General features: G+C 54.3%; 1 protein-coding gene across 2 annotated transcripts in view; it reads right to left on the bottom strand.

The window, feature by feature from the left end:
* LOC137302476 (arrestin red cell) overlaps window positions 1-12,223 on the bottom strand; it is a 107,387-nt gene that overhangs the window by 8,911 nt on the left and 86,253 nt on the right. For both annotated transcript variants that reach the window (XM_067972166.1, XM_067972165.1), the window contains 7 exons: window positions 10,136-10,196; window positions 8,945-8,989; window positions 6,622-6,818; window positions 6,018-6,077; window positions 5,857-5,924; window positions 3,015-3,150; window positions 1,859-1,943 (listed from right to left, as the gene is read on the bottom strand). In XM_067972166.1, the coding sequence (XP_067828267.1) occupies window positions 1,859-1,943; window positions 3,015-3,150; window positions 5,857-5,924; window positions 6,018-6,077; window positions 6,622-6,818; window positions 8,945-8,989; window positions 10,136-10,196 (652 nt within the window). The remainder of the gene's footprint in view (window positions 1-1,858; window positions 1,944-3,014; window positions 3,151-5,856; window positions 5,925-6,017; window positions 6,078-6,621; window positions 6,819-8,944; window positions 8,990-10,135; window positions 10,197-12,223) is intronic.

Below are 12,223 nucleotides of genomic sequence, written 5' to 3' on the forward strand. Positions count from 1 at the left end.
CCCCACTTCCTTCTGTGTCTGCCCCTGGAAAAAAAAAACTCTTCCCCAGGTCACTTACAAAGGCACTTTCAAATTTCCAACCATCTAGCCTTTGGCCCTCCTTTCACCACAACATTTCTGCAGCTACTGCTCTGCTCAATCACACCCTCACCTCCACCTTTGATGCCCTTCTCCCCATTAAAACCATTACTCTCTCACCATTACTCTCTCACACTCCGGTCATTCCCCGATACGGCTCTCATCTCCACTCTCTTAAGTCCAAGGGACGCAGACTTGAACGTTAATGATGGACTACTGGTTTAGCCATTCATGGCCAGATCTGGCTGGACCACATAAAGCACTATCGGGTCCTGCTCTCCTCTGCCAAAACTGCTCACTATTCCAGGACCATCCTGGAATGCAAAGATAACTCCCCGTCTTCTCTTCACTTAAAACCATCTCCCTAAACCCCTCTCCCTGCCTCCTCCACGCTCACCTCCAACAAAAAAAACGTGTGGAGCTCATGAACTTCGTCACCGAGATTGAGACTGCCCGTTCAGCTGCCTCTGCCGCTTCCCTCACTTCCCCATAGCCCACCGAGCGAAACTTGCCCCAAGGCTCTCCCCTTGCCCTGAACTCGCACCCTTCTCTCGTTTGTCTCCTATCTCTCCTCATGCCCTCTCCGAGCTCATCTTGGCCACGAGACCCACCTCCTGCTCTCTCCATTCGCCACCAAACCGCCGATCGCCCAACTTCCCTTCTTGGCCCCCACGTCGGCCGACGTTGTTAACGGTTCCCTCTCCTCAGGCTCTGTCCCCCCGCCCTCCCCTTCAAATCTGCCGACATGAAATCGTAGAATCTTGCCCTTGCAAGCTTTCTGTTCCAAAGCTTGACCGATGGGGTCTCTGTTTCTTTAGATCTTCCTCTGTTCACAACCTGGAGGGGAAGGGCTCACATCGGGAACTCCCCGCTGAGCTCCTGGGACCACGGACCGCCCAGCGGACGTGTGAGGTATTTCTCAGTTACTGAGACAGTCTATCAAATTGCTCCTTGTTCTGTCTTTGGGAAAAGTGTGAATTTTGAACCCCTCTTTACAAAACCAAAAACGACAAAGTGAATACCCCACACTTAAAACCCAACTTTCTGTTTCCCGCCAAATCTTTCCTGTGGAAAAAAATGCCCTCCCCCCAAAAAAAAACCCTTAAAAATGACAACGAGGCTAGAGATCAGTAATCGGATGTTTATTGTACTTGAGTGATTCTCCTGTGTCTGATATTCTAATACACAGACATCGTCCCGTTTATTTTAATTATATTAGCAGCGACCCAAGAGGCAGAGGGGCGTCCCGCCAAGACGCTAAAGCTCCATCCGTTGCTAGGTGACAGCTAAACGTGTCCGAAACACAAAAGGTACTAAAAGGGTTAAATTGCATAGACTAGGCTTGTATTCCCTGGAGTTTAGAAGATTAAGGGGTGATCCAATTCAGAGGATTAAAGGAGTTGATACAGTAAATAACGTCCAGAACAAGGCGGGTGGGGGGGCATAGTCTTAAAATTAGAGCCAGGCCATTAAGGGGTGACGTCAGGAAGCACGTCTTCACACAAAAAGGGGAGCGGAAATCTAGAACTCTCTTTTCCCCCCCCCCCCTGCTAAAAAGCTGTTGGGGCTGGGGGTCAATTGAAAATTTCAAACCTGAGATTGATAGATTTTTTTTTTTGTCAGGTAAGGCAAGTAAGTGTTACTGAACCAAGGCGGGTAAACGGAGTTAAGATACAGATCAGCCATGATCCAATTGAATGGCGGAACAGGCTCGAGGGGCTGAACGGCCTCCTCCCGGCCCTATGCGTTCCCGGGGTGCGTCACAAGGCCGAGCACTCACCTGAAATCTTGATCTTCTTCACGGTTTTCGTGGAGTTGTTGGTCACGTGCACGTTGACGCTGATGGGCTCTCCGTGGTAATAAAGCTGCAACACGAGCAACACGAGAATTAGGGAGACATTCGCCATCCCAACACCCCCCCCCCCCGCCCCCCCCAAACCAAGAGGCTGCCCGACATCTATCAAAGACGTAGAGGGTCATTTTAACCTAACTCAGTGGGCGGGAAACCCACGGGTTCAGGTGGAACGCTGGTTTTACACCCGGCCCGATATCACTCGCCACTGACTGCAATGGGAAACCAGCGATGCACTCGGTCGTCGGCTTCTCCTCAGGCGGGATAAGTTAAAATGGCTCCCCCAAAGTCAAGTGCTGACCCCCAGCCAGGGCCACTTGGGACTGACCACTAGTGAGGTCTCTCTCTCTCTCTCTCTGGACTGTCCACTAGTGAGGCCCCTCTCTCTCTCTGAACTGACCACCAGTGAGGCCCCTCTCTCTCTCTGAACTGACCACCGGTGAGGCCCCTCTCTCTCTCTCTGAACTGACCACCGGTGAGGCCCCTCTCTCTCTCTCTGAACTGACCACTGGTGAGGCCCCTCTCTCTCTCTGAACTGACCATGAGTGAGGCCCCTCTCTCTCTCTGAACTGACCACTAGTGAGGCCTCTCTCTCTCTCTGAACTGACCACTAGTGAGGCCTCTCTCTCTCTCTGAACTGACCACTAGTGAGGCCTCTCTCTCTCTCTCTGAACTGACCACTAGTGAGGCCTCTCTCTCTCTCTCTCTCTGAACTGACCACTAGTGAGGCCTCTCTCTCTCTCTCTCTCTGAACTGACCACTAGTGAGGCCTCTCTCTCTCTCTCTGAACTGACCACTAGTGAGGCCTCTCTCTCTCTCTCTGAACTGACCACTAGTGAGGCCTCTCTCTCTCTCTCTCTGAACTGACCACTAGTGAGGCCTCTCTCTCTCTCTCTCTGAACTGACCACTAGTGAGGCCTCTCTCTCTCTCTCTCTCTCTCTGAACTGACCACTAGTGAGGCCTCTCTCTCTCACTGGACTGACCACTAGTGAGGCCTCTCTCTCTCACTGGACTGACCACTAGTGAGGCCTCTCTCTCTCTCACTCTCTGAACCGACCACTCACACCCTTTCTCTGGACTGACCTCTTTGTCCAGCGAAGCTTCCAAGTGTAGGGACCGATCGGACATCAGGAAATTCCGGGTGGTCTCCGCCATCGGCTGCGGCCCAGGTTTCTCCGGAGCATACTGCACTTTCCGGATGACCAAACGGACGGAATTCCTGCATTGAAATAAAAGAGCGACCCATCGGCAGTGATAAGTGATCCTAAGGAAAGAACTTGCTGTGCCCGGTGGGGGGGATAAAAGAGGGAACTTTGGGGGTTCTGGTGAACAGGGGTCCCCCAGATCACCGGCTTTGTCGTTTAACCAACACATCATTTCTGCCCTTTTACAAACATTTTCTTCAACAACAGCACTGATTTCCTTTGGGTATCCGACGCTGTTTCAGGACTTAGAACAGGGGGGCGCGTCAGCGTCTATGGGGGGGGGCTCCCCCGGGAGCGCGTCAGCGTCTACGAGGGGGCACCCGGGAGTGCGTCAGTGTTTACAGCAGGGGGGGGGGGGTCCCCGGGAGTTAACGTTTACACTAACCACTGCTCTAGCTCGAACCTTGCTGAATCTGATCAATTCTGTGCCAATATCTGACGGCGAACACTTGTTCATTTGGCAGTATGTGTAGCTATTTCTGCCTGAAATAAACAGAACACTTAAAACACTGTAAGCAGTGACTTTGAAACTGATGTTAATGGTTATCGCTTTTTGGCTTATGTAAGTGACTGCACTTTAAGTGGTGTGTGTGTGTGTGTGTGTGTGTGTCACACACACACACAAGGAAGAGCTGCGATGTATCAGTAAACACGATCAGTGTCTCCCTAGCCCTCGGGTAGTTTTAGCTGACAGCAAACATCTTGTCTGAGCTGCGCTACAGTCGGGTTTGCTCACTAAACTCAAATTAACTTGCGAGTCCGGTGCCCATCGAGCCGCACTGCCAAAAGGCTGTGTCGCACGCCCCCCTGCTCCAAATCAACGCTACAACGAGCTATCGTTCGACTTATCCAAGCGCCGCACTCTCAAGGCCGAGTTAAGATCACCGTGTGGGGGTTTGAGCGAGGAGAAAGGAGCCAACAGAGGAGGCAATGGCACTTTGAGAGCTGGGTGCTGGAACATAAGAAATAGGAGCAGGAGTCGGCCCTCAGGCCCCTCGAGCCTGCTCCGCCATTCAATCAGATCGTGGCTGATCTTCGACCTCAACTCCACTTTCCTGCCCGATCCCCGTATCCCTTGATGTCCAAATATCCATTGATCTCAATCTTGAATATATTCAACGACTCAGCATCCACAGCCCTCTGGGGTAGAGAATTCCAAATATTCACCACCCACTGAGTGAAGACATTCCTCCTCATCTCAGTCCTAAATGGCCGACCCCTTATCCTGCGACTATGCCCTCTAGTTCTAGACTCTCCAGCCAGGGGAAAACAACCTCTCAGCATCTACCCTGTCAAACCCTCTCAGAATTTTATATGTTTCAATGAGATCACCTCTCATCCTTCTAAACTCCAGAGAGTATAGGCCCCATTCTACTCAATCTCTCCTCATAGGACAACCCTCTCATCCCAGGAATCAATCCAGTGAACCTTCACTGCACCCCCTCTAAGGCAAGTATATCCTTCCTTAGGTAAGGAGACCAAAACTGTACGCAGTACTGCAGGTGAGGTCTCACCAAAGCCCTGTATAATTGCAGCAAGACCTCCTTACTCTTGTACTCCAAACCCCCTTACAATAAAGGCTAACATACCATTTGCCTTCCTAATTGCTTGCTGTACCTGCATGTTAACTTGCTATGATGCATGTACAAGGACACCCAAATCCCTCTGAATACCAAACTTTCTTAATCTCTCGCCTTTTAAAAAATATTCTGCTTTTCTATTCTTCCTGTCAAAGTGAATAATTTCACATTTCCCCACATTATACTCCATCTGCCACCTTCTCACCCACTCACTTAAACTGTCTATATCGCCTTTACATCCTCCTCACAGCTTACTTTCCCACCTAGCTTTGTATCGAAACTGTGCAACGACAGTTTTGAAACCACCCGCCAAGCCAGAGATTAAAGACAGACGTCTCGGTCTGTTGTTGGTCTAGCTCCTGCCGGCAGGGCCTGTTCCACCATTCAATTAGATCCTGGCTGGTTGAAACATACAAGATCCTGAGGGGACTCGATAGGGTAGATGCTGAGAGGATGTTACCCCTCATGGGGGAATCTAAAACTAGGGGGGGGCATAGTCTCAGAATAAGGGGTCGCCCGTTTAAGACGGAAATGAGGAGGAATTTCTTCTCCCAGAGGGTTGTGAATCTTTGGAATTCTTTACCCCAACAAGCTGTGGAGGCTGAGTCATTGAACACATTCAAGGCTGAGTTAGACACATTTTTGATCAGTGAGGGAGTCAAAGGATATGGGGAAAAGGCGGGGAAAGTGGAGTTGAGGTAAAAATCAGATCAGCCATGATCTCATTGAATGGCGGAGCAGGCTCGAGGGGCCGAATGGCCTACTCCTGCTCCTATCTCTTATGGTCTTCATCTCAACTCCATATCTCTGGATACCCTCACCCAACAAAAATCTACCGATCTCAGTTTTGAAAGCTCCAATTGTCCTCCAGCGTCCACAGTCTTTTTTTTTAAGGGGGAAGAAAAAAAGCTTCCGATATCCACTGCCACGCGCTTGAAAAAATTTCCCGATTCCGGCCATGGACGGCCTAGCGCCAATTTTAAGATTATTGATTACCCCCTTCGTTCTGGACTGCCCCACCGGAGGGGACAATTTCTCCGTATGTACCCTATCGAGTCCCGAGTTTGATGCAGGAAGCACACAGAGTCGAATCTCGAAGCCAGCGCGGGCACGTGGGATGATTGCGTTGCGCGGGCTCACCTCTTGTGGATCTTCTCCTCCAAGGTTTTCGCACAGAAAGCTCGAATTTCAAAATCTACGCCGCAGGCCTGGTGGAGAGAAGGGGAGCAAATTACTCAGAGTCCGCTTACTCAGTCTGATTAACAAACTGTCTTAGAGGGGAAAAAAAAAAAACACATTACCTTCCCAGTGTCCTCAGGTCCTGGCTGCAGGGTGACGGAGCACGGCAGGTTCTGCGGGAGCTGCAGAGACACACAGATTGAGAAACTCTCTGTTACTGCCGCGATCGCGACACGCAAAGCGCCCTCTTCCCCTTTAAGTTTCAACGCGTGGGCCTTGGCTCAGCGGTAACTCGGGGTCGCCAACTCTGGTTGGACGTATTTCCTGGAGGTTTCATCGCTCGTGACCTCCCGCCTCTAACCGCCCCGCCCCCGCCATTGGTCGCCCGACACGTCAGTCCTCTCTGCCTTCCTGCACCAATTGGAAAGTGAACAGACTCTCTCGTTACCAGACCGGATGTCAATCAAACAGGACTTTTCCCCCACATCTTCAAAACTTTTTATAACTAATGAATAAAGTATTTGAAAAACAACTTTTTTTTTCCTTCTAACGCCCCTATGAGTTTTCTCCCGAGAGATTAATCTTCGAGACTCCAGGACAAACACGGAGAGTTGGCGATCACAGTGGTAATAACCTCGCCTCGGAGTCGTAAGGGCCGTGGGATTCAAGTCCCACAGACACACGAGGCAGTTAGAGAGTGGACGGGTCGCCAGCCTGCTTACTCACCGTGAAGAAGAAGGGGTAGGCGTTCTCCCCCAGTTTCTTGATGAGTCGTTCCTGCAGCCTGGTCAGAGGCTTCTTCTCCTCGGGCAGCTGAGGGAACGCCTGGAATGTCGCAATGAAGAGGTCCTTCCTGAAGGACAGCCCCAGCACGTCTAGGTCTTCACGCCCGTAACGGAACGCGCAGGTCAGAGTGACGAACACTGCGGCGCAAACAACACAGAGCCTCACTTAAACACAACACGCGAACAGAGACGGCGATCAAATCAACAGGTCCAGGTGTCGGCCTTGGCGCAGTGGGTAGCACGGGGCAGAGACCCTCGCTCCCACCCAGCGAGACTCCCCGCCGGGAGCACGGGGCAGAGACCCTCACTCCCACCCAGCGAGACTCCCCGCCGGGAGCACGGGGCAGAGACCCTCACTCCCACCCAGCGAGACTCCCCGCCGGGAGCACGGGGCAGAGACCCTCGCTCCCACCCAGCGAGACTCCCCGCCGGGAACACGGGGCAGAGACCCTCGCTCCCACCCAGCGAGACTCCCCACCGGGAGCACGGGGCAGAGACCCTCGCTCCCACCCAGCGAGACTCCCCGCCGGCAGCACGGGGCAGAGACCCTCACTCCCACCCAGCGAGACTCCCCACCGGGAGCACGGGGCAGAGACCCTCACTCCCACCCAGCGAGCACAGGGCAGAGACCCTCACTCCCACCCAGCGAGCACAGGGCAGAGACCCTCACTCCCACCCAGCGAGACTCCCCACCGGGAACACAGGGCAGAGACCCTCACTCCCACCCAGCGAGCACAGGGCAGAGACCCTCACTCCCACCCAGCGAGCACAGGGCAGAGACCCTCACTCCCACCCAGCGAGCACAGGGCAGAGACCCTCACTCCCACCCAGCGAGACTCCCCGCCGGGAGCACGGGGCAGAGACCCTCGCTCCCACCCAGCGAGCACAGGGCAGAGACCCTCGCTCCCACCCAGCGAGACTCCCCGCCGGGAGCACGGGGCAGAGACCCTCGCTCCCACCCAGCGAGACTCCCCGCCGGGAGCACGGGGCAGAGACCCTCGCTCCCACCCAGCGAGACTCCCCACCGGGAGCACGGGGCAGAGACCCTCACTCCCACCCAGCGAGCACAGGGCAGAGACCCTCACTCCCACCCAGCGAGCACAGGGCAGAGACCCTCACTCCCACCCAGCGAGACTCCCCACCGGGAACACGGGGCAGAGACCCTCACTCCCACCCAGCGAGACTCCCCACCGGGAGCACGGGGCAGAGACCCTCACTCCCACCCAGCGAGACTCCCCACCGGGAACACGGGGCAGAGACCCTCACTCCCACCCAGCGAGACTCCCCACCGGGAGCACGGGGCAGAGACCCTCACTCCCACCCAGCGAGCACAGGGCAGAGACCCTCACTCCCACCCAGCGAGCACAGGGCAGAGACCCTCACTCCCACCCAGCGAGCACAGGGCAGAGACCCTCACTCCCACCCAGCGAGACTCCCCACCGGGAACACGGGGCAGAGACCCTCACTCCCACCCAGCGAGACTCCCCACCGGGAGCACGGGGCAGAGACCCTCACTCCCACCCAGCGAGACTCCCCACCGGGAGCACGGGGCAGAGACCCTCACTCCCACCCAGCGAGCACAGGGCAGAGACCCTCACTCCCACCCAGCGAGCACAGGGCAGAGACCCTCACTCCCACCCAGCGAGCACAGGGCAGAGACCCTCACTCCCACCCAGCGAGCACAGGGCAGAGACCCTCACTCCCACCCAGCGAGCACAGGGCAGAGACCCTCACTCCCACCCAGCGAGCACAGGGCAGAGACCCTCACTCCCACCCAGCGAGCACAGGGCAGAGACCCTCACTCCCACCCAGCGAGACTCCCCACCGGGAACACGGGGCAGAGACCCTCACTCCCACCCAGCAAGAATCCCCACCAGGAGCACGGGGCAGAGACCCTCACTCCCACCCAGCAAGACTCCCCACCGGGAGCACGGGGCAGAGACCCTCACTCCCACCCAGCGAGACTCCCCCACTGGGAGCGTAAGTTGGCTTATTCGGTCCTGATGTGAATTCAGACATAACCCCAAATGACGAAGGAGCAGTCAATGCCTTCACCGCCAACTCTCCATCTTTCCCCAAGCCTCCATTTTAAAGCGATCGCCAGCAACGCACGGCGTTCTCCGCAAATATAAAAGGGGGGCAAGTTCTGTACCCCAACTTTATTGGGCCACGTGAGCTGACGTCAGATAAAGCAGCCGCCTGCTCTGAGCCAATTCCGCACATTTGCGTGGCGATACAGGAAGGGCATTTGATTATCCAATCACCTCGTCTGTCTTTCAGGTATTCTGGATCCACCAGCACGACTCCATCTGGAAGAGGCAGCAGATCAGACAACGGTTAAAGTCTCACCGGGTACACGCCTGGTCAGCACAACAACAACTTGCATTCACATAGAGCCTCTGACTGGTCAACGGAGCTTGGTCAGGGACATGGAACCTGCCATTGGATCGCCACGCAATTTAAACGCGGGGGAGCCGCTCCTCCTCTACGTCGCATCGTAAAACAGGGACAGGCCCCAGAGGACAACAGCAACTTGCATTTATATAGCGCCTTTAACGTAGTATAACGCCCCCAAGGCTCTTCACACGAGCATCATCAGGCAAAATTTGACACCGAGCCACATAAGGAGATATTAGGACAGGTGACCAAAAGCTTGGTCAAAGAGGTAGGTTTTTAAGGTGCGTCTTAAAAAGGAGGAGAGAGAGGCGGAGAGGTTCAGGGAGGGAATTCCAGAGCTTAGGGATCGAGGCAGCTGAAGGCACGGCCGCCAACGGCGGAGCGATGAAAATCGGGGATGGGCAAGAGGCCGGAGTTGGAGGAGCGCAGAGATCTCGGAGGGTTGGAGGAGATAGGGGAGGGGGCGAGGCCGTGGAGGGATTTGAAAACGAGGATTAGAATTTTCAAACCCCAGGCAAGTCCGTCCGGGAGGTGGCAAAAGATATGCCAAGTTCACTCTCTCCAGACAAAAACCCTGACGTTTACCCTTAAAAAGCAGCGCCGTCGCCCTGATTAGTTGGGAGAGCTCTGGGAGTTTTGGGAAGGTAAATCGGTGAAGAATCATTTCCACTGGCCGGTGAGTTGGTAACTGGAGGGCAGAAATTTTAAGATCAACAAAAGGGAGGGAGGGGGTTTCAAAAATCAGAGGGTCGTAAAGAGAAGGAAAATTCAACCAGAAACAGTGGCGCAAGCAGAATCCACAAGAGCTTTTCGAAGGGGAGCGGATTGATATTTGGGAAAGAAAAATTTAGAAAGGTCCGGGGAAGGGGCGGGAGAACGGGACTAGTTGGATAGCTCTTTGAGAGAGAGCCGCCACAGGCACGATGGGCCGAATGGCCTCCTTCTGCACTGTAAAGTTTTACGATTCCACACATGCAGCTCTTCTCCCCAACACCGCTCCCTCCCAAGGATTTAAGGCCGCACAAGCATTGCTCAAAAGATGGTGGCAGACCACTTACCAACAGGATCGACATGGTCAAGGTGGTCAACGAAATCCCTCTTGCCGAGGTAAACCGTTAACTAGAGGGTTAACAAGATAGAGGAACGTTTGGTTAAAATGGTCTGAAGTTTCAGGTTTGAGCGTCAGCGGCACCTGGAATTAAATTTGAGCGGTTTCCTTAAAATTACGCAAAGTAGATTCACCCGCCTGTCCATTCTTTGACCGGACTCTTCAGGAACCAGGTCACCCGCCCAACACCTCCCAATGGACGAAGAGAGTTTCACAGTCACAGTGAGAACTGTGGCCTTGTTACCACCTAGATATTTTGTTAAAACTTTACTGGAAAATACAATGGCAATTAATTTAACCCCACCCCAACCCAAAAACCGAACCGTCAATGGAAGTCAGTATTTGTTGGCACAGGAGCCCTGGAGTGCCGCGTCCTGCTACTGTCCCCGCTCCCCCAAGGGTGAGAGCACAAACAAAGCTCTACACTACACAACACACAGACTCTCTCACACACACACGCCCGGTCCCCATCGCCCCCTCGAGTCTGCTCCCCATTGCCCCCTCGCGCGCACCTGCTCCCCATCGCCCCCACAGACAGTAGCACACAGGCAGTGTTCACTCACTCCTCCCGCTCTTGAGCATATTGCCACTTTTATAAGGTCCATTAAAAGGGGAAGAAAGGACTGAGCAGAGGAGGGTGCAAGAGAGTAACTTCCACTCCCGAGTACCCTCTTTAAACTCTACCTCTCTCAAGTTTCGGCCAAAGTCTCTCTCGGAGGGCAGTCGTTTTTCATACAGAAAAAAACGAATGCCCACATCGCACTCCCTGGAGAGACCATAATGCTTATTTACTCGCCGCTGACACAATAAACATAAGCCCCACTCTCAACATCTGCTGTCAACTCCCATCTGAGCCAAGCTGAGGCAAGATAATTCCCAGATCAGGAGGCTACCATAGAAACCGTGCTGTGCATGGTATAGCACATCAGGCAGCAGTGGGAACGAGGGGCTCTGAGACTGGCAGCACAGCCCGCTGAGGAACCAAACAGACGGTGAACAAACCAGGCTCTGTTAACTCCTTCCTTGCCCGCCAGATCCAAACCCGAAATCACCTTTCGTTGGGAAATACGGAAAACACTTTTAAATAAAACAAAAGCTTTGAACCACACTCCAACATCACTGCCAAACCCTCAAGAGCACGGCCCACTGGGGGAGACATCCCCTGTCGGCCATGGACAGGGAAGGGGAGGAACAAGAAGGGAGAGGGGAAGGAACAAAAGAGAGAGAGGGTGAGGGGGACGGGAGAAACGAGGAAAAAAAAAGGAAGGAACGACAAGAGGAAGACAGACACTGAGCTACTGGGAGACGGATAAGAGAAACAGGTACAAACAGCGACAGCAATTTCTGACCCAGGCCCGATGGGTTTAACCGGCCCCGTTCTGTGCTGCAATTTCTACAGGTCGATGACTTTCCGTCCGTCTCATCGACTGCCCTGCGCCCTATCGACGCCACTGATCTGCAAAAGAACTCGAGGGACCGCGACCTCCGATCACTTGGCGCTGCGGCGCTCGTTATATTAAAAAAAGACAACACGGGGCAGCGGACGGCGCCTCGACTGACCGCTTTGCGGAGCGATTTCTTGTAGACGCGAGTCTCTTGCGGAACAACGTCGCAGGTCACGTCACCGACGCACGCTACATCCGTTCCGGGTGTTTGGGAAAGTCCGAGGGTGGCAAGGTTGGGGGGCGGGTGGTGGAATAAAGACGCGTGCTCCGAACGACGGACGGTACAGTCCCCCAATTGTTTGCAGGGGCCGGGCGCACTATCCGTCCCTTCGAACGGACCCCCCTCAGACAGCCGGCGAAACGAAAGCCCCTTCCCACCGGGGTTGGTACTTTCCTACTGAGCGGGCGCTCTCGGCTTTCTGTCGCAGCCACAAAAGAGAGAACGCCTCCCACAACAGCTGGTGCTGAACGGCGACAGCTCCAAACCTCTCCCCTGCGATCTCCCCAAATGAATTGACCTGCCGTCACTGTAACGAGCGGTGGAGATGAGCCATCCAATGAGGAAGGCACGGTAAGCAGGCGTTTCCCTCCCC

Source organism: Heptranchias perlo, chromosome 35 (assembly GCF_035084215.1).
Source record: "Heptranchias perlo isolate sHepPer1 chromosome 35, sHepPer1.hap1, whole genome shotgun sequence".
NCBI classification, from domain to species: domain Eukaryota; kingdom Metazoa; phylum Chordata; class Chondrichthyes; order Hexanchiformes; family Hexanchidae; genus Heptranchias; species Heptranchias perlo.